Raw genomic sequence first — 27,839 nt, forward strand, 5'->3', positions numbered from 1 at the left:
AATTTCTACAGTGAAAGGCATAGGGGGCATTAAAGGGGTATTCCCATCACAGAAACCGCACCTACAATGAGAACGGAGCGGGGAAAGGAATGGAGGGCGCACTGCTCAGCTGCCCTCCATTCGTTTCTATGGGGCCGCCGAAAATAGCCGAGCGCTGGCTCTGCTATTTCCGTCTGCTTTATAGAAATAAATGGGAGCAGGGGCCGCGTGTGCGCAGTGCGCTCCCGTTCGCTTCTATGAGAGCAGCGCTTGGTGGTGGACGGACCCTGCGAAATCTTTCAGCTCTGATGTGCTGGTAAGGGAAAAGAGTGTGATCTTTTGTTATTTTAAGCAGTTATCAGGCTTGTAAACAGTGTGGTCCTAATTAGTTTAAATTAGTTTAAAGGGTTGTGCAAGAATGGGGGTGTTTGGCAAACACCCCCACTTGGCCAGACCTGTAAAGGGAAGATTACTTTGCTGCTTCCAGCACTGGCTCCCCGCTCCTTCTCCTCCTATCCCCTTCCTGGCCTGTGATGCTCTGTTGGACTCCCTTACTGAAATCATCCAGTTTGACATCACCTGCGGCCAATCCCTGGCTACAGGGGTGGCCGTCTCCCCTTACGTTATGACGAATGGTCACATGACACAAGGGGATCTGGTGTCTGCCTCTGTGGCAATGTCAAACTAGATATTTTCAGTTAGAGAGCCTAACGGAGCAGCCCAGGCCTGGAAGAGAAGGAGCGGGGAGCCAGTGCTAGGAAGCAGGTAAGTAATCTTCCCTTTACAGGTCTGGCCAAGTGGGGGTGGTATGCCCAACCCCTTTAAGTAGAGCCTGCTGCGCCTCGTAGGGTACTTGACCACAGTGAGACAACAGCCATGGCTGGTAAGTTCTGACTCCAGTTGTATTTTATTACTCCAATTCCTTCGTAAATGGCCAATAATTTAGTAATAACTAATTTCCAGTAGCAAAATTGTTAACAGCATACTTTTCATTACTATCATGTAAGTAATCAGGGTACTTGGAACTTAAACCATATTTATTGGAATACAATTTCTGAAATTCCTGAAATTTTGTAAGTTCCGGGAAGTACATATGCCATCTATTCATTTAATAACTGGAAAACACACCACCGTAAGTGTATTGCGGATCCGCCAAACACTGACACCAGCTGTGTGCGTTCCGCAATTTGCGGACCGCATATGGCCAGCGCTATATAGAGAATGCCTAAGCTTGTCCGCGGTTGCGGGCAAGAATAGGACATGCTCTATCTTTTTTGCGGGGCCACGGAACGGAACAACGGATGCGGACAACACATGGTGTGCTATCCGCATCTTTTGCGGCCCCATTGAAATGAATGGGTCCGCACCAGTTTCTCAAATTTGCGGAACAGATGCAGATCTATCTATACGGTCGTGTGAATGCACCCTAAATGTATACAATCTATGAATTTGACCTTTTTATGGTAATAAAAGAAACATGTATTTCATAGGTGCCAGCAGAAAGATTCATACTTACCTGCTATCCGCCACTTCGGTTCTGAGCATTGGCTTCAGTGTGTCTCTTGTTCTGTGGTTTGTTCTTCTCCGACATGGGCATGATCATCTGCTCTGCAATGACTGGATTCAGTGGTGACATGTCCATGAGGGACACATCACTGCTGAAGCTGGTTACTGCCTGCAGCAGGGAAGATGATTATTATTGTGCTGGGGACAAATTAGACAAGCTGCAGACTGGAGGATGGATCCACAGGAGCCGGAACGCAGGACCAACGTGGCGGGGAGTAGGTAAGTATGGTTCTGCAGGCACCTGTGAAAAGTTACTTATTCCCGGACAACCCCGTTAATATCTTACTGTTCTGTCTAGCACTTCTGTGATGACTGCAGACATGCCCAGTAGTGAACTTACTCCTCTGGTCTTTAGATAAAAAACTTATTACTGAGCATGTATAGAGCAGTTTCAGGTATTGTAACTAAGGGCCTTAGAGCAGCATGAAGATACCTTGTAAAAAGGACAGGAGAGGTGAGAAGATACCGAGTATAAGGCTACATGAACACGACTGTATGTTTTTTGCAAAAAAAATAAGGATGACATCCATATGCCATCTGATTTTTTTTATTTTTTGCGGATCCATTGTAACAATGCCTAAAACGGACAAGAATAGGATACTGGTCTATTATTTTTGGCGGGGCTACGGAACGGACATACTGATGCGGACAGCACACTGTGTGCTGTCCGCATTTTTTGCAGGGGCCATTGAAATGAATGGTTCAACATCCTATCCGCAAAAAAAACAAAACGGAACGGACAAGGAAACAAACAACGTTCGTGTGCATGTAGCCTAAGGGACAGGAAAGGTGAGAAGATACCGAGTATAAGGGACAGGAGAGAACACGGGAGAGATGAAAAGAAAGCTAGTATAAGTGACTAGGGTTTCACCGGGTATCGAATTATCGATATCCAATCAATACTTTTGTACCATATATATTTGATTCCGGAATTTGCCTTTAACCGATACTAGGCTGCTCTACTGCGCGGCCTAGTATCACAGAACATGGCACTCGCTGCTCTCAGCGCGCACCATGTTCCCTCAGCAGCACAGGGGAGAAGCAGTTAACTGCCGCTGATCGCAGCTCCCTGTCATAGAGGTCGGGTGTCGGCTATGTGATTCTGCCGCTGATACCCGCCTCCTGTATTTGTGTTAATGGGTGAGTTATCTTCATTGGTGGTGCAGTGTGCCCCCCCCCCTCCACCCCAGTATTAAAAACATTGGTGGCGCAGTGTGCAACCCCAACCCCCCAGTATTAAATCATTGGTGGCAATGGCCACAGGGTCCCCTCCACTCTTCCTCATTGGTGGTGCAGTGGCAGTTCCGATCAGAGCCCCAGCAGTGTAATCGATGGGTGCCGATCGGTTACCATGGCAGCCAGGATGCTACTGAAGCCCCGGCTGCCATGGCAAGCTCCCTGCTGCTGTGTGTACTAGGGAGTATGAAATCCTTTTAACCCTAATAGAACTCTATTAGGGTGAATAGGATAAGGGATTAAAAGATCCCAGGTTCTAGCCCCTAAGGGGGGAAATGGTTATTAAATAAAGTAAAAAAAAAGCCAAAAATATTAAATATAAATCACCCTCTTTCCCAATTTTACATATAAAAATATATACTGTAAACAAATATTACATATCACCACGTCCAAAAAGGCCAAACTATTAAAATATAAAAAGAAATCTACTATGCGGTGAATGCCATAGCAGAAAAAAAAAAAATGCGCGATTCGCCATTTTTTTTGTCACCATGTCCCCCCGAAAAATAGGACTGTTCGATTATGGGCCGGACGTTCTATAAAATGCAGAATGCACTCAGCTTTTTTGATTTTTTTTTTTTTTTTTTTTTTTTTTTTTCACACGTGGTACTGTTATCACTGGTATCAATACTTTTTTTTGGGATCAAAATCTAATCATCGTGACAACCCTATAAGGGAAAGGAGAGAACGCAGGGGAGGTAAGAAGATACAGAGTATGAAGGACGGGAGAGAACACCGGAGAGATGAGGATACCAAGTATGAGGTGCACTGATTGATAGAAAAGGGGCTTAGATTGATAGAACATAAATATATTTTATGATTATCACTAAACTTCAAAATTTATAGGAAAGTTAATAAATTACTTTAGATTTGACTCCACAGCCCTTATGACCACACAGTATGATCATACCTTAAAGGGGTTCTGCACTTTGTTTTAACTGATGATCTATCCTCTGGATAGATAATCATAATCTGATCGGCGGGGGTCCGACACCCGGGAGCCCCGCTGATCAGCTGTTTGAGAAGCAGCGCCGCGGCCTTCTCACTGTTTACTGCCGGCCCAGTGACGTCACGACTAGTATCAATGGCCTGGGCGGGGCTAAGCTCTGTTCACTTGAATGGAGCTTAGCCCCGCCCAGGCAAGTTGATGCTAGCCGTGACGTCACTTGGCCGGCGGTAAATGGTGAGAAGGCTGCGGTGCTGCTGGAGCACTGCTGCCTTCTCAAACAGCTGATCAGCGGGGGTCCCAGGTGTCGGACCCCCGCCGATCAGTTGCTGATGATCTATCCAGTGCAGAACCCTTTAAATTATCTTGAACAACTGTTTAAAGAGATTTACGATCCCTTGATAAAAAGAAATTGCAGAAAGTGGTCTAAAATAACTAAAAACACTACTTGCCTCACAACCTTAGCTTCTTTTCATTCACTGATTCTGTACAGATGAGCTGGTGGTCCCCCAGATTCTGGTTTACAAGCCCCCAGAAAGTGACCCCTGCAGCTCATAAGCTTTGTTAGAATCAAGACCAGGCTCTAATATAAGGACCATGCACCTCTGGACAATGGATGCCCAGTAGTAGAGGTACAGTAATAGCTGGTGGGGGAAGCAGTTAATTGGTAGAGGTCCCTTAACATATAGCTTGGGGTCTTGTGGATGGACGTAACCTCAGCAGTACTTGAAGAAAGCATTTAACCAAAATATCTCTAGTAACATTAGTTGGACAGAAAATTCTTAGTAGGTTTTTATTACTACTGTGAAATTGATTCATACGGCTGCACACTTCTTTAATTGCTTGTTAAGGACTATGGCCTGCCACCTACATGACCTTTTAGCTTTGGTCCATTTCTGCTGCAGTTTATACGTCTTCTATTTTCAGCAGTGCCTTTTGAGCTGAACACTTTTATGCAGTCCGTATCATGTGTAGCAACTTCAAGCTTTTGCTGAACTTTTAATTTTCGCAAAGATGTATAAATATTGTATGAAAGGTTGGAGATGCTGTGCAGCTATTGCAGCTTTATTGTTTTGCATCCGGCTCATTCACGCTGTATCTCTACAGTAAGGCTTTTCTGTCCATATACCCTCAAGACTATGTTTTACTTTTGAACCAGCTTCCTATGAATATATTTTAAGATAGTTTTGCATGTGCTTCCTTATATAATGAAGCCTACACAAAAATAAATAACTACTTGAGGAATGACTACTTTCGGAATGACTCTTTCAAAACCTTCACTTGGACCTTCTTTATTCAGGTCTGAAATTCTTCTCTAGTCACCTTTAAAAATATATATTTTCAAAAAAGTTCTGTAATTCTAGCTGGCACAGTCAGTAGTGTTAAGGGGGTTGTGCAGCCACTGACTTTGTTTTGAGAGAGAAAAAATAAAATAAAAATCTGATTGGTGTAAAACAATAATATAAGGTGCCATTACCACTCCCCACACTGATGCTTAACCGGGTTGTCCACTCCTTTTATATTATGGCCTATTAATATCTCATTGCAGAGGGCCCGACACTTCATACCCCCGCCAGTCAGCTGTGTGGGAGTAGCTCTGGCACTGTAAGTAGGCACCGCAACCACACAGCCCCATCCATTGTGTAGTGGATGGAGCTGACCAATGGGAGGATTTCTGCTGTGACCAGCTCCGTGGACTATTCGATGCATACAGCTGTGTAGTTCCAGCAACTGGCTATGGTGTCAGAGCTACTTCTGAAGTACTGATCCCTTCAGTTGAGAGGAGATACGGGTGGCCTATCCAAGGGCCTATGCCTTTAAGTGGTTCTTTATAGTTTCAAGGTCTCCTCTTTAGTTCTCATAAAATGCCCTGAAATGCCTGCTCAAAAAATCATTAGTTTAGGTGGTTCACTGCTACATCTAGTGACCTTAGCAGGCCTTTCCTTTGTGTCAAGAGGGACCAGAAAGAGACCCGTAAGGGTTTAGAACAGAAATAGTGGTGGAACGGTAAAGTGTAATTACTTCATGTAATTAGCACCTTGACAACTCCTTTTTAAAGGGGTTTTCAAGGACCCAGCAGGTTCCACAACCTGCCTTCATTACATACAACTTGCCTGTAGGAGAAAGTATGCCATATACTTGCCATCCTGAAGGTATTTGGATCAGCTGCTTGGGAACCCTGTCCTGCTTCTGCCGATGTCATGTCCTTTACCAGGTTTCTGTTCTTAGCTGTGGATGAGACATAGTTTTTGCTGTGGACGGGGACAGAACTCTTCTATTCCTTGGCACATGCGCAGAAGAAGTGGCTTCAAAAGTTTCTGCATGTGACGCGGAATAGTCCTTGTTGACTGTTCTTGTCATTTTTTTTAATTTTTTTTGGTATATCTGGACTGGACTTGGAGACAAATATGCACCTAGTAATCAATTAGACATTCGCAAAAGGAGAACAGGGAGGTGTGCACTAAATCTTTTATTTTTGTAACCCATTCAGCTCCTTATCCAAAATGTTTTATCGTACCGCATAACCCCTTGGTCATTTCTAGTGGTACAGTGTTTGGCTATTAAATGCTGCTTATTTGAATCCCAGGTATATAGCATTCTTGTTTGCTGCCCAGTATATAGTACAGATGTGAAAGGCTGCATAAAGATCACATGATTCTTCATTTCAAGGGGTCATCACCATTATAACATGGTGCTTAAAGAGGTATTCTGGCTTACATTTATTTATCTAGCGAATAGGATGTTGAACAATTTTCTAATATACATCTATGTAAAATGTTGCTTTCAGACCTTTAGAATATTCATGTAGTAGCATCTCCCTCAAGGAAAAAAAAAGATGCATCCCATTTTAGTCCTGTAAAATGCATCTTTAGGCTAGCTGGATAGGACTAAACATGGTGTCAAGCATGTGAGCCATCATGTGACCCGGCTTTCAGTTAACTGCCCAGGTATTGTAACAATTGAATAGTAGTGCATTAGTGAGCCATGCATATCATCATGTCTGTCAGGGTTTGTGAAGAAGCAGATATGTTTTTTTTTTTTTTTTTTACATTAAATTTTATTAACTACATGACGTCAGCTAGATTCAGGCAGCCATGTAAATACACTCAGTAATGCAGTTACTGTAATATCCATAATAAGTTCAACACCAGTCCTATTTATCACATGAATGTGCCTTTTGCACATGTATGTCATGCAACACTACAGTTTACTGAATGTCAGGGATATGTTAGGATTCTATGGATAACATTACACAGGACTGATACATGGGTTATACCAGTCTATTGTGTATAGGGGTCAACTGCCTGAGATAAGAAAGGTATGTATGCAGAATGTTAAATACATGTATATTAGAAAATTGTATGACTTTCTATTACAGGTGAAACTCAAAAAATTAGAATATTGTGCAAAAGTTCATTTATTTCAGTAATGCAACTTAAAATTAGAATATTGTGAAAAGGTTAAATATTCTAGGCTCTCAAAGTGTCACTCTCTAGCAGGGTGGATTTGACTTAAATCAAAATGATTTAAATCACTAGTCAGTAAGGCTTGATTTAAATCATAGTTTTCTACATAAAGACTAATTCTTGCTGGTATAACTTATAATATGCAAGTAGATGAAGATTTTTAGAATAACAACTTTTCATATTAGTTTGATTAGGTTGATTCTGCATTCATAGGTTTGTAGAAGTTGGGATTAAGGTATTTTTCTCAACTCTGTTCATGTTATAACATTTTTGCTGTGAAGAAGAGGCATGTGATCTCTGCTGAGTCAAATTCAGTTTTGAGAACTGCAAAAGTAAACCAAGCATCTGTGATAATATCTTGTAGGCAGAGAAACTGCCCAATAATCTTACAAAAACCTCTGGAAGAGCATGACATTGTGAATGGATTAATGGAATTTATTTACCAAAAAAAATTACACTTATAGAAACATAGAATGTGTCGGCAGATAAGAACCATTTGGCCCATCTAGTCTGCCCAATATACTGAATACTATGAATAGCCCCTGGCCCTATCTTTATATGAAGGATAGCCTTATGCCTATCCCATGCATGCTTAAACTCCTTCACTGTCTTTGCAGCTACCACTTCTGCAGGAAGGCTATTCCATGCATCCACTACTCTCTCAGTAAAGTAATACTTCCTGATATTACTTTTAAACCTTTGCCCCTCTAATTTAAAACCATGTCCTTTTGTAGCAGTTTTTCTTCTTTTAAATATTCTCTCCTCTTTTACCTTGTTGATTCCCTTTATGTATTTAAAAGTTTCTATCATATCCCCTCTCTCGTCTTTCTTCCAAGCTATACATGTTAAGGTCCTTTAACCTTTCCTGGTAAGTTTTATCCTGCAATCCATGTACTAGTTTAGTAGCTCTTCTCTGAACTCTCTCCAAAGCATCAATATCCTTCTGGAGATATGGTCTCCAGTACTGCGCACAATACTCCAAGTGAGGTCTCACTAGTGCTCTGTAGAGCGGCATGAGCACCTCCCTCTTTCTACTGGTAATTCCTCTCCCTATAGACCCAAGCATTCTGCTAGCATTTCCTGCTGCTCTATGACATTGTCTGCCTACCTTTTAAGTCTTCTGAAATAATGACCCCTAAATCCCTTTCCTCAGATACCGAGGTTAGGACTGTATCACTGATTTTATATTCTGCTCTTGGGTTTTTACACCCCAGGTGCATTATCTTGCACTTATCAACATTAAATTTTAGTTGCCCGATTTTTGACTATTCCTCTAGTTTTCCTGTTTTTTTTTTTTTTTGTTTTTTTTTTCCATTTTGGTGTATCCCTCCAGGAACATCAACCCTGTTACAAATCTTTGTGTCATCAGCAAAAAGACACACCTTACCATTGAGGTACCCTACTAGTAACAAGACCATGGTCTGAAAATACTCCATTGACTACAACCCTCTGTTGTCTGTCCCTCAGCCACTGCCTAATCCATTCAACAATATGGGAGTCCACGTACAGCCTTATTCTACATAATTATAAAACAAATCTTTATTTCATGATGGAATAACCTTTGGATGGTAATATACACTGCTCAAAAAAATAAAGGGAACACTTAAACAACACAATGTAACTCCAAGTCAATCACACTTCTGTGAAATCAAACTGTCCACTTAGGAAGCAACACTGAGTGACAATCAATTTCACATGCTGTTGTGCAAATGGGATAGACAACAGGTGGAAATTATAGGCAATTAGCAAGACACCCCCAATAAAGGAGTGGTTCTGCAGGTGGTGACCACAGATCACTTCTCAGTTCCTATGATTCCTGTCTGATGTTTTTGGTCACTTTTGAATGCTGGCGGTGCTTTCACTCTAGTGGTAGCATGAGACTGAGTCTACAACCCACACAAGTGGCTCAGGTAGTGCAGCTTATGCAGGATGGCACATCAATGCGAGCTGTGGCAAGAGGGTTTGCTGTGTCTGTCAGCGTAGTGTCCAGAGCATGGAGGCGCTACCAGGAGACAGGCCAGTACATCAGGAGACGTGGAGGAGGCCGTAGGAGGGCAACAACCCAGCAGCAGGACCGCTACCTCTGCCTTTGTGCAAGGAGGAACAGGAGGAGCACTGCCAGAGCCCTGCAAAATGACCTCCAGCAGGCCACAAATGTGCATGTGTCTGTTCAAACGGTCAGAAACAGACTCCATGAGGGTGATATGAGAGCCCTACGTCCACAGGTGGGGGGTTGTGCTTACAGCCCAACACAGTGCAGGACGTTTGGCATTTTCCAGAGAACACCAATATTGGCAAATTCGCCACTGGCGCCCTGTGCTCTTCACAGATGAAAGCAGGTTCACACTGAGCACATGTGACAGATGTGACAGAGTCTGGAGACGCCGTGGAGAACGTTCTGCTGCCTGCAACATCCTCCAGCATGACCGGTTTAGCATTGGGTCAGTAATGGTATGGGGTGGCATTTCTTTGGAGGGCCGCACAGCCCTCCATGTGCTCGCCAGAGGTAGCCTGACTGCCATTAGGTACCGAGATGAGATCCTCAGACCCCTTGTGAGACCATATGCTGGTGCGGTTGGCCCTGGGTTCCTCCTAATGCAAGACAATGCTAGACCTCATGTGGCTGGAGTGTGTCAGCAGTTCCTGCAAGACGAAGGCATTGATGCTATGGACTGGCCCGCCCGTTCCCCAGACCTGAATCCAATTGAGCACATCTGGGACATCATGTCTCTCTCTATCCACCAACGTCGCGTTGCACCACAATATATATATATATATATATATATATATATATATATATAATTATAAAAAATAATAATAACTCAAAATTGTGACTTTGGGGTTTCATAAGCTGTAAGCCATAATCATCCAATTCATAACAACTAAAGGCCTGAAATAGACTCATTACATGTAAAGCGAGATATCTCATATGTTAGTTTCACCTTTTAAGTTGCATTACTGAAATAAATGAACTTTGCACGATATTCAAATTTTTCGAGTTTCACCTGTATATAAAGCAGACTTGTCTTTTTGGGGCTACTCTGGATCTGATGGTGGCTGTAATTTGTTTTTAACATTTTAAAGATAAAATCAGTTTCTGGGTTTTTAGAGTTTTCGTTTTTTAAAACACAGACTGATTCAAGGTTTAAAAAACCCCTTCTGAACAATAGAATTTGCAGTACTGAGTAGGTAACGGGAGTTCTAGAAACTACGCCTGTCACACAGATGCAGTTATCACAAATAAACCAGCCAAGCGGTACAAACTCATTGTGAAGCCTGGCGGGGGATTGTTTTTGCTGCTGATGGAGACTATGTATTCCTTCCGGTGTCCAGATGACCATTTGTTAAATAAGTTGACATTTAGGTTTTGGTAATTGCTAAGGTTTTGATCTTGTAGCACGCGTTTACAATACAGGGTTGTACTCTTTACACAAAGCAGTGCACGAGTTTTTAGCATGAAGGCACTAGGGCTGGTTCTTTGTGACACCACTTCAGGATAGGTTATCAGTGTTGGATCAGTAGGGGGGGGGGGGGTCTGATAGCCGGCACCCCCAACCGATCAGCTGTTTCGCGCATACAGGCTTTGTCTACTGTGCAGAATCCAGCACTGGTGTGCTGCAGTATACCTACCATTTAACAAATTTCTCAAATGCAGAATAATGTTTGCTTGAATGATAGTTCAGCTGCAGTACCCCCAGAGTGGCCACTCGTAGTGAACGGAGCCTAACGCTTCTGGCTTCAGTGGCTGCTCAAAACTGCTAATAGGTGGGGCATTGGACCCCCTTCAGTCTGATATTTATGTCCTGGTCTGAGGATAGGTCATCAGTATTTAAAGGGGTTATACAGGAAAATTACATTTCTGACTGATCTTCAGGATAGATCAACAGTGTTAGATCTGCATTGGTGCAAAACCCAAGACCCCCTCAATCAACTGTTAGAAGAGGCCTCGAGTGCTGCAGGCTCTTCCTAGGCCAGTGACATCGCCGTACATCAGTCACCTGGCCTAGTTGCTACTCAGCCCCATTCAAGTCAGTGAGGTTAGGCTACAATATCGAGCACAGCTACTATATGATGTACAACTGCCCCTGGAAAGTTGCCAGGCGCCTGCATCGCTTACCTGAGCTCCGTTGAGAGCAGTGGCTCTCTGAAACAGCTGATCGGTGGGGATGCCGGAACTTGGACCCCCGCTGATGCGATAATGATGACCTATCCTGAGGATAGGTTATCATTTACCAAATAACCCCTTTTAAGTGACAGAAAACGTGTTTCAGAATCACGTTTAAGGCACTTTCCTTGTACGTTATTCTGCTGCAGGTTTTTCCAGCACAAAGCTGCACATAGCATCTGCAGCATTTCTGTCACGTGTGGTTTCAGCCTAAAGCTTCTCACTGTTTTACTAATCGATAGAACAATGCCCTTACTTTATCGTCTAGGTACTGGTAATTTATGGAGTCATTTCATTCTTTTTGTTTTAGATGCTGGATGTTTATGACATTGTTCCATTTGATAATCCGGATGGTGGTGTATGGAAACAAGGGTTTGACATAACCTACGATGAGCATGAGTGGGATAATGAAGTTCTTCAGGTTTTCCTTGTGCCTCACTCTCACAATGATCCAGGTAAGTCTTGTAATAACAAAGCTTATGTTTTTATGGTGTTTTTACTAGGGATCGACCGATATTGATTAAAAAATCTATATCGGTTGATCCCTAGTAAAAACACCATAAAAACATATCTGGCTGATACCGATAATTTGTGAACTTTCAGGCCGATAGCCGATAATTTATACCGATATTCTGGGAATTTTCATTTTTGAAAAAAAAAAAAAATAATTTTCTACACAAATCTGCTGAAAATTAATGTTTATTGTGTTTTTTTTTTTTAACTAACTTTTAGCCCCCTTAGGGACTAGAACCCTTGTCCTATTCACCCTGATAGATCTCTATCAGGGTGAATAGGATCTCGCACTGTCCCTGCTGCTCTGTGCTTTGTGCACACAGCAGCATGGAGCTGAACATGGCAGCCAGGGCTTCAGTAGCGTCCTGACTGCCATGGTAACCGATCGGAGCCCCAGAATTACACTGCTGGGGCCCCGATCGGAGGAGCAGGGGAGAGGGTATCCTGTGGCCACTGCCACCAATGATATTAATACTGGGGATGGGGGGGGCGCACTGCACCACCAATGTTTGTAATACTGGGATGGGGGTGGGGGGTGCACTGCGTCACCAATGATTAATACTGGGGGGCTTGGGGGGGCGCACTGTGCCACCAATGAAGAGAAATCTCTCATTAATTCGTATACAGGAGGCGGGAGCTGGCTGCAGAATCATATAGCCGGCTCCCGACCTCTGAGCAGTAGCTGCGATCCGCGGCACCTAAGGGGTTAACTACCGCAGATCCCAGCTACCGCTCATAGAGGTCGGGAGCCGGCTATGTGATTCTGCAGCCAGCTCCCGCCTCCTGTATATGAATTAATGAAAGACTTAACTTCATTGGTGGAGCGGTGGCCACAGTCCCTCCCCTCCTCTGTCTTCTCTCCTCTAAGTGGCAGCTGCAGCACAGGGGGAGGAGACACTGCTTCCTTCTCCCCTGTGCTGCTGAGGGAACACGGAGAGCGCTGAGAGCAGCGCGATCTGTGTTCCCCATACGTTATTGGTATATCGGCAAAATAGATACCGATAACTGTCAAAATCCTGAATATCGGCCGATAATATCGGTAAAACCGATAATCGGTCGATCCCTAGTTTTTACATGTAGGTATAATACAAGTAAACAGTTGAGTAACTCTGCATATACATTGTCTGAGGCAGGTGTTGGAGAATCTATTCAGAGCCTCCATTACCAGTTTCATAGAAACTGTCAGGGAGTAGGTCTGTCCAGCAGTGTTGGCTGATTCCAGTGCCAGCCTGCTAAACTGTGAGCTCCACAGCATAGCCGTTGATTAAGTGATCTTTTAAAGGGATGGTTTTGGATTTTAGAAACCTTGCCAGAATATGGTATAACATTAAAAAAAAAACTATTACTAACACATTAAATCCCCAGCTAGTCCTACCTTGATAATCTCACTTATATCATTCATGTGACTACTTTAATGTGGGGTGTGAGAATGCTGAAACTAGTGATTGACTGCAGCAGTCACTCGAATGATGTACGTGATGTCATAGTTGCAGGACTCTAACAGGTAATGGCCTCATGCCCATATTGCGAGCCGCAAACATGGATGCGGACCCATTCACCTGCTTACTACGGCGTGCCCCCGTGGGCTTTTTGTCCGTGCCTCAGCACTGCAAAAAATAGTGCATATCCCATTCAAGTGAACGGGTCCGTGTCCATATACGGCGAGCACAGGTCAATAACAGCTGGGTGCATGAAGCCAAATGCTGGTACTTATTTTCTTTCCTGATGAGTCCTCTTTTGGCATAAACAGCTGTGTGTGACCCTGTCCTTAGGCAAGTTTTCTTTCAATCCCACCAATTCTTTGAATTCTTAGGCCACACACAGACGAGCGAGTCCAATGTGAGAAACTTGCTGAGTGTCGGCAGTGCGAGTTCCCGCTCTGAACTTTACTCTTCTAACTGGATTGCACACCGTTTATAATGATTTACAAGACTGTGTGTCCTTATGCGACCTGGAAACTATTGAATTATGCTGTCGGTGTAATTCGGTAGATTCCAGGTCTCACATGGACATGCAGCCTTGTAATGCCGTGCGATCCTGTCAGCGGAGCACAGTTCAGAACGGGAAATCACATTGTCACACGCAGCGAGTTTCTTGCATTGAAGTCGCTCGTTTGTGTTTGACTTTATACTTGCCTTAACCCGCTTCTCAAACATAGGGGAGGCCACGCAACCATTTACTGCATCTGTACTGGGATTCACTGGTTCCATCTGCGTGAAATAGATGGATATACACTGCCACGCAGCATTCCCCCTCTTCAGTTATCTGATAATTAAGTAGCGCACACTCTACCTACCCCTTGCTTCGCGGCTGCAGACCTCTTATCTGCCCTTTTTGAGCCTCATTCTGGATGGGGTTGAGATTACTTTACTCCCTCAAACACAACGGCTAGTTACTACTTTCCCAATAAGAAAAAGAGCGCTCACAAGGGAAATGCAGATAACTTCCTCCGTTTAGTGTTCTGGTAATATCTGAGCCTATGAAGCATGAAATAGAATTTGGTCTGATTCATATGTACTCTTGTATTATCTGGAAGATGATTAAAATAAAATTACAGTACGTGTGTCCTTACAGACGCTTTTGTATTGATTGAATATGTATAGTACTCATAAATGATATTAAATATAAAGAAGATCTTGCAGGAGCAAATTGTGTGACGTGATACTGTGCACTTTAAACTGTAGCTGTGCTTTTATCAAGTGAATGATTGCCTGTGAGGATTTTATATACCGACCGTACTGTAATTCCAGACGCTTTTCACTACTACCAGCTTACCAAGTGTAATGCAATGAAAATATTCACTACCAAGTGCCCAATCTGCCGAATGAGTCTTATAGCATTGGTTTTTGGCTTGACTAGAGTAGTTGAGGTCATTAACTCTACGAGCCGATACACTAAAGTTTATTAGAAACTCTTATCACACATGAAAGTCAGATTTCATTCAGTATGGCATCATTCATATATTCAGAGGAACAAGAGTCAGGCCACTTTTGCTTTACAAAGCTTAACTCCCTCATGACGTTTGTCTACTTAAAGGATGTCTCATGTCATTTTTCACCAATATAACTTGGGGTACTTTCACACTAGCGTTATTTTTTTCCGGTATTGAAATCCGGTAAAGGGTCTCAATACCGGAAAAAAATGCTTCCGTTTTGTCCCAATGCATTCTGAATTTAAAGCAATCCGTTCAGTATACATCAGGATGTCTTCCGTTCCGTCCCTTGTACGGTACTTGACCGGTCAAAGTACAGCAGCTTGCTGCAGTATTTTTTTCTGGCCAAAATTCCGGAACACTACCGTACTTGCCAGATCCGGCATTCATTTCCATTTAAATGTATTATTGCAGGATCCGGAACCAAGTGTTCTGGAAATTGATGGATCCGGTTTTCTGGTCTGCGCATGCGCAGTTCTTTCTAGCTTTGAAAAAATGAAATACCGGATCCGTTATTCCAGATGATACCGGAAAGACGGGTCCCATATTTCAATGAATAAGTAACTGATCCGGAAAAAAAAGATATATCCGTTTGCATACGGATTTCCGGATCTGGCAGTTCCGGCAACGGAACTGCCTGCCAGATTCTAACAACGCTAGTGTGAAAGTACCTTAAAGGGGTTCTGCACTTTGTTTTAACTGATGATCTATCCTCTGGATAGATCATCAGCTTCTGACCGGCGGGGGTCCGACACCAGAGACCCCCGCCAATCAGCTGTTTGAGAAGGCAGCGGTGCTCCAGTAACGCCACGCCCTTCTCACTGTTTACCGCCGGCCCACTGACGTCACGACTAGTATCAACTAGCGTGGGCGGGGCTAAGCTCCATTCAAGTGAATAGAGCTTAGCCCCGCCCACGCTAGTTTATACTAGTCGTGACGTCTGTGGGCCGGCAGTAAACTGTGAGAAGGCCGCGCCGCTGCCTTCTCAAACAGTTGATCGGCGGGGGTCCCGGGTGTCGGTCCCCTGTCGATCAGAAGCGGATGATCTATCCAGAGGATAGATCATCAGTTAAAACAAAGTGCAGAACCCCTTAACTCCAAGTTTGGACTAAATGCCGGAGCCCCATTTTTCAAATCTGACATGTCACTTTATTTGGTAAAAACTTTGGAACGCTTTTACTTATCCAAGCCATTCTGAAAAGGTTTTCTCGTGACACATCATACTTCATGTTAGTGGTGAATTTGAGTTGATACATTTTACCTTTATGCATAAAAAAATTGAAAATTTGCAGAAATTTGGGAAAAATTAGCTATTTTCAAAATTGGAATTTCTTTGCTTTTAACCTCTTAAGGACACATGATGTACCGGTACGTCATGTTGTCCTGGTACTTAAGGACACATGTACCGGTACGTCATGTGGTGTTCCGATTACTGCCGGCGGTGATCGGAACAAGGTGGGGGGTCCCGTGACCCCCCCCCTTCCCCGTGTCGGCGATCGCCGCAAACCGCAGGTCAATTCAGACCTGAGGTTTGCGACTTTTCAATGGTGCGGCGGCGGGCGCAGGTGCCACCGGGTCCCGTGACAAATCGGCGATCGCAACAAACCGCAGGTCAATTCAGACCTGCGGTTTGCTACGCTTTCTGCAGATCAGAAAATTTTATATGCCTAAAATATATATTTTTCACCCCCCCTTCCCCCTGCACCCCTGAATGATTTTATGGCAGCGGGAGGTGCAGGGGGGGGGGTGGGGTGGGGTTGAAGGCGGTGCGGGAAGCGGGCGGTGCGGCAGGCGGGATCGCAATCCCCCGCCCGCCTCCCCTTTGAATAATCGTTGGTGGCCAGTGGGTATACCAGGGTGTCAGCACATTGCTGACACCCTGGTATAAACGGCTGACATCTGTGATGCGATGTCAGCCGTTTAACCCTTTCTATACCGCGGGTATGGAAGAGCAGAGGTTAACAGTCGGGAGCTCCTTCCCTCTCCCATCAGGGGGCTGCTGTGCCTTTGCAGCCCCCAGACAGGATGGGGTGACAGAGGGAGGGAGCCCCCCTCCTTACCCTTCCCCGTCTGCGCAGTTGTGGCCACAACTGAGCAGATGGGGAAGGTTCCCATGGCAACAGGACGCCTTCTCAGGCATCCTGCTGTCCATGGTGCTGAACAGATCTGTGCTAAAGGCATAGATCTGTTCAGACAAAGTGTAAGTAAAATACAGTACAAAACACTATTTAGTGTACTGTATTATACAGAGATCAGACCCACTGGATCTTCAAGAACCAAGTGGGTCTGGGTCCAAAAAATGTAAAGTGAAAAAAAAGTTTAAATCAAAAAACACATTTATCACTGATTAAAAATGAAAAAAAAAAAAATTCCCTACACATGTTTTTGTATCGCCGCGTCCGTAACGACCTGATCTATAAAACGGTCATATTACTTTACCCGAACGGTGAACGCCATAAAAAATAAAAAATATACTATGATGAAATTGAAATTTTGCCCACCTTACTTCCCAAAAAAGGTAATAAAAGTGATCAAAAAAGGTCACATGTACGCCAAAATTGTAACAATCAAACCGTCATCTCATCCCGCAAAAATCCTACCCTACCCAAGATAATCGCCCAAAAACTGAAAAAAACTATGGCTCCTAGACTATGGAAACACTAAAACATGATTTTTTTTTTTTGTTTCAAAAATGAAATCATTGTGCAAAACTTACATAAATAAAAAAAAGTATACATATTGGGTATCGCCGCGTACGTATCGACCGGCTCTATAAAAATATCACATGACCTAACCCCTCAGGTGACCACCGTAAAAAAAAAAAAAAAAAATGTAAAAAAAAGCAATTTTTTGTCATCTTACGTCACAAAAAGTGTAATAGCAAGCGATCAAAAAGTCATATGCTTTCCAAAATAGTGCCAATCAAACCGTCATCTCATCCCGCAAAAAATGAGACCCTACTTAAGATAAGCGCCCAAAAACTGAAAAAACGATGGCTCTTAGACTGTGGAGACACTAAAACTTTTTTTTTGTTTTAAAAATGAAATCATTGTGTAAAACTTACATAAATAAAAAAAATTGTATACATATTAGGTATCGCCGCGTCCGTGACAACCTGCTCTATAAAATTACCACATGATCTAACCTGTCAGATGACTGTTGTAAATAACAAAAAAAAAAAAACGGTGCCAAAAAAGCTATTTCTTGTTACCTTGCCGCACAAAAAGTATAATATAGAGCAACCAAAAATCATATGTACCCTAAACTAGTACCAACAAAATTGCCACCCTATCCCCTATTTTCTCAAATGGGGTCACTTTTATGGAGTTTCTACTCTAAGGGTGCATCAGGGGGGCTTCAAATGGTACATGGTGTAAATAAACCAGTCCAGCAAAATATGCCTTCCAAAAACCAAACGACGCACCTTTCACTCTACGCACCGCTGTGTGGCCGTACAGTAGTTTACGGCCACTTATGGGGTGTTTCTGTAAACGGCAGAGTCAGGGCAATAAAGATAGTCTTGTTTGGCTTTTACCCCTTGCTTTGTTAGTGGAAAAAATGGGTTAAAATGGAAAATTAGGCAAAAAAAAAAATTCTCAAATTTCATCCCCATTTGCCAATAACTCTTGTGCAACACCTAAAGGGTTAACGAAGTTTGTAAAAATCAGTTTTGAATACCTTGAGGGGTGTAGTTTTTAGAATGGGGTCATTTTGGGGTGGTTTCTATTATGTAAGCCTCGCAAAGTGACTTCAGAGCTGTAGTGGTCCCTAAAAATTGGGTTTTTGTAAATTTCTGAAAAATTTCAAGATTTGCTTCTAAACTTCTAAGCCTTGTAAAATCCCCAAAAAATAAAATATCATTCCCAAAATAATTCAAACATGAAGTAGACATATGGGGAATGTAAAATCATCACAATTTTTGGGGGTATTACTATGTATTATAGAAGTAGAGAAACTGAAACTTTGAAATTTGCAAATTTTTCAAAATTTTTGGTAAATTAGGTATTTTTTTATGCAAAAAATTATTGTTTGGATTTCATTTTACTAGTGTCATGAAGTACAATATGTGACGAAAAAACTATCTCAGAATGGCCTGGATAAGTCAATTGTGTGATTGTGCGCAGCGCTGCCACCTCCAGACCGCCTAACGCAGATTCGCGTTCCGGAGGTGGCAGCGCTGCGCACAATCACGCATATACGCGTCATCTCGCAAGAAGCTACCTGGTCCTCTGGTGGTCCCCTTTGTTTGGATCGACCACCAGAGGACACAGGTAGCTCAGTAATATGTTGCACCAAGCACCACTACACTACACCCCCCCCCCCCCCGTCACTTATTAACCCCTTATTCACCCTTGATCACCCCTGATCACCCCATATAGACTCCTTGATCACCCCCTGTAAGGCTCCATTCAGAGGTCCGTATGAATTTTACGGATCCACTGATAGATGGATCGGATCCGCAAAACACATACGGACGTCTGAATGCAGCCTTACAGGGGAGTGATCAATGACTGTGGTGATCACCCCATATAGACTCCCTGATCACCCTCCTGTCATTGATTACACCCCTGTCATTGATCAACCCCCTGTAAAGCTCCATTCAGATGTCCGCATGATTTTTACGGATCCCCTGATAGATGGATCGGATCCGCAAAACGCATACGGACGTCTGAATGGAGCCTTACAGTGGCGTGATCAATGACTGTGGTGATCACCCCATATAGACTCCCTGATTACCCCCCTGTCATTGATTACCCCCCTGTCATTGATCAACCCCCTGTAAAGCTCCATTCAGATGTCCGCATGATTTTTACGGATCCACTGATAGATGGATCGGATCCGCAAAACACATACAGGCGTCTCCCTGGAGCCTTCCAGGGGGGGTGATCACCCCTGATTAACCCCTGTCATTGATTACCCCCCTGTCATTGATCACCCCCCTGTCAGGCTGCATTCAGATGTCCGTATGATTTTTACGGATCCACGGATACATGGATCGGATCCGCAAAACACATACGGACATCTGAATGGAGCCTTACAGGGGGGTAATCAATGACAGGGGGGTGATCACCCCATATAGACTCCCTGATCACCCCCCCTGTCATTGATCACCCCCCTGTCATTGATCACCCCTCTGTAAGGCTCCATTCAGACATTTTTTTGGCCCAAGTTAGCAGAATTATTTTTTTTTTCTTACAAAGTCTCATATTCCACTAACTTGTGTCAAAAAATAAAATCTCACATGAACTCACCATACCCCTCACGGAATCCAAATGCGTAAAATTTTTTAGACATTTATATTCCAGACTTCTTCTCACGCTTTAGGGCCCCTAGAATGCCAGGGCAGTATAAATACCCCACATGTGACCCCATTTTGGAAAGAAGACACCCCCAGGTATTCCGTGAGGGGCATATTGAGTCCATGAAAGATTGAAATTTTTGTCCCAAGTTAGCGGAAAGGGAGACTTTGTGAGAAAAAAATAAAAGATATCAATTTCCGCTAACTTGTGCCAAAAAAAAAAAAATTCTATGAACTCGCCATGCCCCTCATTGAATACCTTGGGGTGTCTTCTTTCCAAAATGGGGTCACATGTGGGGTATTTATACTGCCCTGGCATTCTAGTGGCCCCAAAGCGTGAGAAGAAGTCTGGTATCCAAATGTCTAAAAATGCCCTCATAAAATGAATGTGGGCCCCTTTGCGCATCAAGGCTGCAAAAAAGTGTCACACATCTGGTATCGCCGTACTCAGGAGAAGTTGGGGAATGTGTTTTGGGGTGTCATTTTACATATACCCATGCTGGGTGAGAGAAATATCTTGGTCAAATGCCAACTTTGTATAAAAAAATGGGAAAAGTTGTCTTTTGCCAAGATATTTCTCTCACCCAGCATGGGTATATGTAAAATGACACCCCAAAACACATTCCCCAACTTCTCCTGAATACGGCGATACCACATGTGTGACACTTTTTTGCAGCCTAGGTGGGCAAAGGGGCCCATATTCCAAAGAGCACCTTTAGGATTTCACAGGTCATTTACCTACTTACCACACATTAGGGCCTCTGGAAAATGCCAGGGCAGTATAACTACCCCACAAGTGACCCCATTTTGGAAAGAAGACACCCCAAGGTATTCCGTGAGGGGCATGGCGAGTTCCTAGAATTTTTTATTTTTTGTCACAAGTTAGTGGAATATGAGACTTTGTAAGAAAAAAAAAAAAAAAATCATCATTTTCCGCTAACTTGTGACAAAAAATAAAAAGTTCTATGAACTCACTATGCCCATCAGCGAATACCTTAGGGTGTCTACTTTCCGAAATGGGGTCATTTGTGGGGTGTTTGTACTGTCTGGGCATTGTAGAACCTCAGGAAAATGACAGGTGCTCAGAAAGTCAGAGCTGCTGCAAAAAGCGGAAATTCACATTTTTGTACCATAGTTTGTAAACACTAACTTTTACCCAAACCATTTTTTTTTTTTTACCCAAACATGTTTTTTTTTATCAAAGACATGTAGAACAATAAATTTAGAGCAAAATTTATATATGGATGTCGTTTTTTTTTGCAAAATTTTACAACTGAAAGTGAAAAATGTCATTTTTTTGCAAAAAAATCGTTAAATTTCGATTAATAACAAAAAAAGTAAAAATGTCAGCAGCAATGAAATACCACCAAATGAAAGCTCTATTCGTGAGAAGAAAAGGAGGTAAAATTCATTTGGGTGGTAAGTTGCATGACCGAGCAATAAACAGTGAAAGTAGTTTAGGTCAGAAGTGTAAAAAGTGGCCTGGTCTTTCAGGGTGTTTAAGCACTGGGGGCTGAGGTGGTTAAAGTGACACTGGTCAGATTCGCAAAAATTGGCCTGGTCCTTAAGGTGAAATAAGGCTGTGTCCCTAAGGGGTTATCACTTTACATTCCCCGTATGTCTACTTTTTGTTGGCATCTTTTTTGCAAATGTCATTAAAAATTTTTTTAGGAAGTTAGAAGACTTAAGTTTAGAAGCACATTTTTAAATTGAAGAAAATTTCTAAAACCCACTTTTTTAAGGACCATTTCGGTTATGAAGTCACTTTGTGGGGCTTACACAGTAGAAACCACCCATAAATGACCATATTTTAGAAATTACGCCCCTTTATCCAAAACTTTATTAACCCTTTAAGTGTTCCACAAGAATTAAAGCAAAATTTTTGGGCAGATTATCCATTTAAATCCAATTTTCCTGTAACACAGCAAGGGTTAACAGCCAAAGAAACCTATTTATTACCCTGATTCGGCAATTTACAGAAACCCCCCATATGTGGTCATAAACTGTTTTATGGGCACGCGGCAGGGTGCAGAGGGAAAGGAGCGCCATATTAACGGAGGGCAGATTTTGCTGGAATGATTTTTAGGTGCCATGTCACCTTTGAAGAGTTGCTAAGGTACCCCTAGAAAGAGAACCCAAAAAGTGACCCCATTTAGGAAACTACCCACCTCAAGGAATAAGTGAATGCTATGACCCAACAAGCGTTTCATAGAATTTAGAGAAACATGCCTGTGAAAATGAAAAATCTAGCCCCAAATTTTTCATTTTCACAAGGAGTAACAGGAGAAATGCACCCCAAAATTTATTTTAAAAAAATTCCTGAATACGGCAACACCTCATACGTGGTCATAAACTGCTGTTTGGGGGCAGTGCAGCATTCAGAAGGGTAAAAGTGGCATTGGGATTTTCTAACAATTTGCTGAAATTGTTTAGGGCCCATAACTTTTTTTTTTTTTTTTTACCAATGTAGCTGTGTGAAGACTTGTTTTTTTGCGGAACGGGCTGTAGTTTCTATTGGTATGGTTTTGGGGTACATATGTCTTTTTGATCACTTTTTTTATACAATTTTTTTTGTGGAGGTGAAGTGGGCACAAATAGCAATTCTGTCAGTGTTTATTTTTTATGGGGTTCCTCTTGTGGTAAATATATGATTTATTTTATTCCGTGGGTGGATACGGTTATGGCGATACCAAATTCATGTAGTTTATTTATGTTTTTACAATTTTTATTTTTATTTTCCAGCAATAAAATCACTTTTGTGTTAAAAATAAATGATATTTTCCCTGGGGCATCCCCAACGGCACTGACAGCAGGGTATCCCCGCCCCCCTGGACAGAAAACAACACGAGCTTCAGATTAAAAAGGCCTTCTCTCCTTACCTAAGCCAGTGTTGTTTCCTGTCCTCGGACAGCGCTGATGCTCCTGACAGTACTAAGAAGATTTTCGCACGGCCTTACTATGTTTCCCTGCTTGGGAAGTCCCCTGAAGAGGTTGGGGGCTTCGGGGATGCGATAGCTCCATTCTCCATGCTTCGGCATAAGCCCTTCAGTGGAAGGCAGCCCCTGACTTCTTACCCCCATACCCCCCCCCCCCCCCCCTGGGGGTTCTGGATCCATTGCGGCAAGCGACTAAGCAGGCGGGGCCTTCTCTAGGGAGGAGGAAGTCCTGGAACGGAGTGATGTCACGATGTAGCGACGCTGCGTGCGTCGTGATGTCACTTGACGCACGCGGACGTCCCCGCGTTTAAGCTCTCATGGCGGGGATGCTGAACCACTACCAGTCATCTGGTGGTGTGATTCCATAATCCAGCATGTTGGCTCCTTTGGAAGATGCGGCCCGCAAGCCTGTGGATCCAGGTTCCAGTGCCCTCAGCCCGGTAAGCCTCCTCTCCTGTATGCTTCCAGAATAATTCTTGGGTGTGAGGCTCTACTCCTTTATGTATTCACTTATAGGTGGTGGAGGTCAATAAATACTAAAAATTACTAGCCCTTTTTTTTGTTAATGTTTGATTGTTTTAGGACAGAGAAACCTTCACCTCCAGGATGCAGGGAGGAGACCCAGGATGCAAATAGTGTGCTATATGCAAGAAGTCCTTTGTCTCAAAATCCAAGAAGTCGCTATGTGCTAAATGCACTGAGAAAGTGGTATCAGAAGAGTCCTCTTTTCTGGACTGCATAAGGAGTAGGATTAGAGAGGAAGTAAATGCGGCAGTGGAATCAAGGCTACCTCCTTTAGCTCCGCAAGCTTCCACCTCAGAAGTCTCATAGTTCCCATTTATACAAATTTGAGGCGGATGAAGGGGAGATCCTTGATAATAGCTCGGACTCTCTGATGACTGTTATGGGAGACAGTTATTCCTTCCAGAAGAATGGCAGAGTCTTCTAAAAACAATAAGTGCCACTATGGATATAGAAGATCCTAAAGAGAGCCAGTCGGTACAGGATCAAATGTTTCTATGGAATGAAGAGATCCACAGAAAAGAGTCCCTGTTACAAGCACTTTTAAAAGGAAGTACGCATTTGAGGACTGTGATGCGATTCTGTGGACCAAGACCCCCAGAGTTGTTGCATCGGTAGCCCGTATATCAAAAAATCCTCCCTTCTATTTGAGGATATGGGCTTACTGCGTGATCCTATGTGAAGGCCTGCTTAAAAAAGCATGGGAGACCAATAATGCGATGTTTGGACCCAGTATTTCTTCAACCTGCACGGCTAGATCCTTAGTAGTATGGTTAGGTAAATTAGAGGATCACTTGGCAGCTGGAACTCTTAGAGAGGAGCTGTTAGCATCCCTACCAAAGTTGAAGCAAGCAACAAACTTCTTTAGCGGATGCTTCAGCTGATTTAGTAAGACTATCAGGATAATCAGGACTTTTACTTTGGGCGTAGAATTCTTTCTACAGTAGTCCCTCCCTAAAAAAAAATTGTTCATTCTTTTAATCCTCCTGTCAGTGCCATTGGGGAAGCGTCGGGGAAAAGGGTAAATTACTCTTACTGGTAATTGGTTTTTCCAATAGCCTCCTCAACGGCACTGGGAGTTTTTCCCACCCTTGTTTTGGTTATTTTTTGGTAAAAGTATGGATGGTGGATTGTTTTATGTTGCATTAATAACTTTTCCTTCCATCATTTTCCGTGTCCTTGGTTATTCACTGGCTTAGGTAAGAAGAGGAGGAATTTTTAATCTGGAGCTCCAGTGTTTCCTGTCCAGTGGGCCGGGATACCCTCCTGTCAGTGCCGTTGGGGAGGCTATTGGAAAAACCAATTACCGGTAAGAGTAATTTACCCTTTTGCATCGCCATATACTATAGTCCATAACTGTTTTTATTTTTTCACCAACCTAGCTGTTTGAGGGGTTGTTTTTTGCGTGATGGGCTGTAGTTTTTATTGGTATCATTTTGGGGTACATATGCCTTTTTTGATCACTTTTTATTATTTTTTTTGTGGACGTGGTGACAAAACAGCAATTTTTTTTACATATATTTTTTTTACGCCGTTCACCGGGCAGGATTAGTAATATGATACTTAGATAAATCAGGTTGTTACGGACGCGGCAATACAAAATGTGTAGTGTTTTATTCTATTTCATTTTTTTATAAATGAACGGATATGAGACTATCTTTCTTGATATTTTTATTTATCTTTTACTTTTTTCACTTTTTTTTTTTTTTTTTACACTTTTATATTTAATTTATCAAGACCCATCTGGATCTTGAAGATCCAGTGGGCATGATGGCTATACAGTGCATTGCAATAGTCATCTATTGCAATGCACTGTATAGTCAGTGCTACACTTACACTAAGACTGATCAGACCCTGCAGGGTCCGATCAGCTCCCGCAGGGTCTGATCAGCCTTAGGTACATGGCAACCAGGATGCCTTTGTAAGGAATCCGGTTGCCATGGCAACCAGCATGCAGCTTCCATCGAAACAGCAGCGGCCCGATGCAAGAGGGAGTGATTTCCCTCCCTCTCAACCCCATGGATGCCGCGGGCGGCTGCTGACCGGAATCTGTGGGGTTTAAACGGCTGAGATCGGTGCCAGCACCAATTTCGTCCGTGGTAGCAGTGTCAGCTGTAAGTTACAGCAGACACTCTCTGCTGATGGCAGCGGCTCCATTTCTTGAGCCGCTGCCATCACAGCCGGCAGAGAGGACATAGCAGCTGGGGGCGATGGGGGGCAAATGGCCACATGTGGGGGGGCACTTACATTTATCTGGGGCACGGTGGCAGTCATGCCTGATTTCAGGCTATGATCTCGAGCGTGGAGATCACAGCTTAAAACCGTCATTTTTCTTAATGAAGTGCTCCGATTTGGTTAGTCTGCAGAGACTAACCAATCAGAGCGCTTGCCGGTAAGGGACCACTGTCACAACCCTGGTAAGCAAATTGGATGTTACTGTACGTCCAAATGTAGAAAGTCACTTGCAATTTAGATTTACAGTTACGTCCAAATGCGTGAAAGGGCTAAAAGCATTGCCTTACAGAAGATGGCAAACACATTCCAAACATAGCTGTGTGTACCCTATGTCTTTATTCCATGTCCAGGAAAAGCACTTTTCGGGTTCAAAACAGTGTTTTGCACTATACAAGACCCTCAGTATACAGATCAGTAAGCAGCAGTGCAGGTTCCTGCTCGGGTACCGGTGATCATGTGGTCGTAGGCCTTGTTTAAAGGGGTTGTTCTGTTTCCGATATTGATGACTTCTTCTCAGGATATCAAATCTGTGAGGGTTCGGCTCCTGGCATCCCCACCGATCAACTGTTTGAAGAGAATGCAGAGCTCGTGTGACCTTGTGTTAACTTTACTGTTTACCTGCTCACAGTCGGCATTGCAGCGACGAGCATGGGTAACTACAATGCCTCCGTCCCAATTCACTTGAATGGGACTGAGTGCAACTACAACTGCTCCTTTTCATTGATGGGATGAAGGAGCTGTAATTACTTGCTCAGCACTGCACTGTCTACAACGAGCAAATAAACAGGGAGAACACAGTGCTCACATGACCCCCACCGATCTGATATTGATGACTATCCTGAGAAACATCGTCGTCATGGTCAGCAAACTAGACAACCCATTTAACTGCATTAGCTGCAAGGAAATGTGTCACCAAAATTTTTATCTGCCAGTTCAAATCAAATAATGGCACATATTGTTTTTTTTTCCAGTTTTTTCTTTTCTGATTGTAGATTTGCTTATTTTGTTTCTGAACATGATTATGGGGACGGCCGTCTTGCCTGAGCATTAATAAAATTGCTTAACGGCAGTCCCATGGGCCATAGACACAATGTTCTGGAGAGGACCTCATTGACTTCTGTGGGAGAGTTTTCTAGGCATGTTTTGTGACATGTACAGTGGTCATTGTACAAGGAAAGAATAGATAAGAGCTAACAATCACCTACTGGTCACTGTCACTAGCGGAGTACCTCAGGGGTCAGTATTGGGCCATATTCTCCAATATATTTATTAATGATTTTGTAGAAGGCTTGCACAGTAAAATATCTTCAGTATTAATTACTTTACACAGTTTAGTGTCATTTGCAGATGACCCTAAACTGTGTAAAGTAATTAACACTGAAGAGGACAGTATACTACTACAGAGGGATCTGGATAGATTGGAGGCTTGGGCAGAGAAGTGGCAGATAAGGTTTAACACTGACAAATGTAAAGTTATGCACATGGGAAGGAATAATGCAAGTCACCCGTACATACTAAATGGTAAAACACTGGGTAACACTGACATGGAAAAGGACCTAGGAATTTTAATAAACAGCAAACTAAGCAGTAAAAACCAGTGTCGGGCATCTACTGCCAAGGCCAATAAGATAATGGGTTGCATCAAAAGGGGCATAGATGCCCGTGATGAGAACATATTCCTACCACTTTACAAATCACTAGTCAGACCACACATGGAGTACTGTGTACAGTTCTGGGCTCCTGTGAACAAGGCAGACATAGCAGAGCTGGAGAGGGTTTAGAGGAGGGCAACTAAAGTAATAACTGGAATGGGGCAACTACAGTACCCTGAAAGATTAGCAACATTAGGGTTATTCACTTTAGAAAAAAGACGACTGAGGGGAGATCTAATTACTATGTATAAATATATCAGGGGTCAGTACAGAGATCTATCCCATCATCTATTTATCCCCAGGACAGTGACTGTGATGAGGGGACATCCTCTGCGTCTGGAGTAAAGAAGGTTTGTACACAAACATAGAAGAGGGTTCTTTACAGTAAGAG

The 27,839-nt window shown here is 43.1% G+C and overlaps 1 protein-coding gene across 1 annotated transcript in view; it reads left to right on the top strand.

The window, feature by feature from the left end:
• Positions 1-27,839, top strand: part of MAN2A1 (mannosidase alpha class 2A member 1) — a 192,152-nt gene that overhangs the window by 61,206 nt on the left and 103,107 nt on the right. Inside the window, exon 3 of the mRNA XM_040421611.1 lies at positions 11,670-11,814. Coding sequence (XP_040277545.1) covers positions 11,670-11,814 — 145 coding nt within the window. The remainder of the gene's footprint in view (positions 1-11,669; positions 11,815-27,839) is intronic.

This window comes from Bufo bufo, chromosome 2 (genome assembly GCF_905171765.1).
Source record: "Bufo bufo chromosome 2, aBufBuf1.1, whole genome shotgun sequence".
Classification (NCBI taxonomy): domain Eukaryota; kingdom Metazoa; phylum Chordata; class Amphibia; order Anura; family Bufonidae; genus Bufo; species Bufo bufo.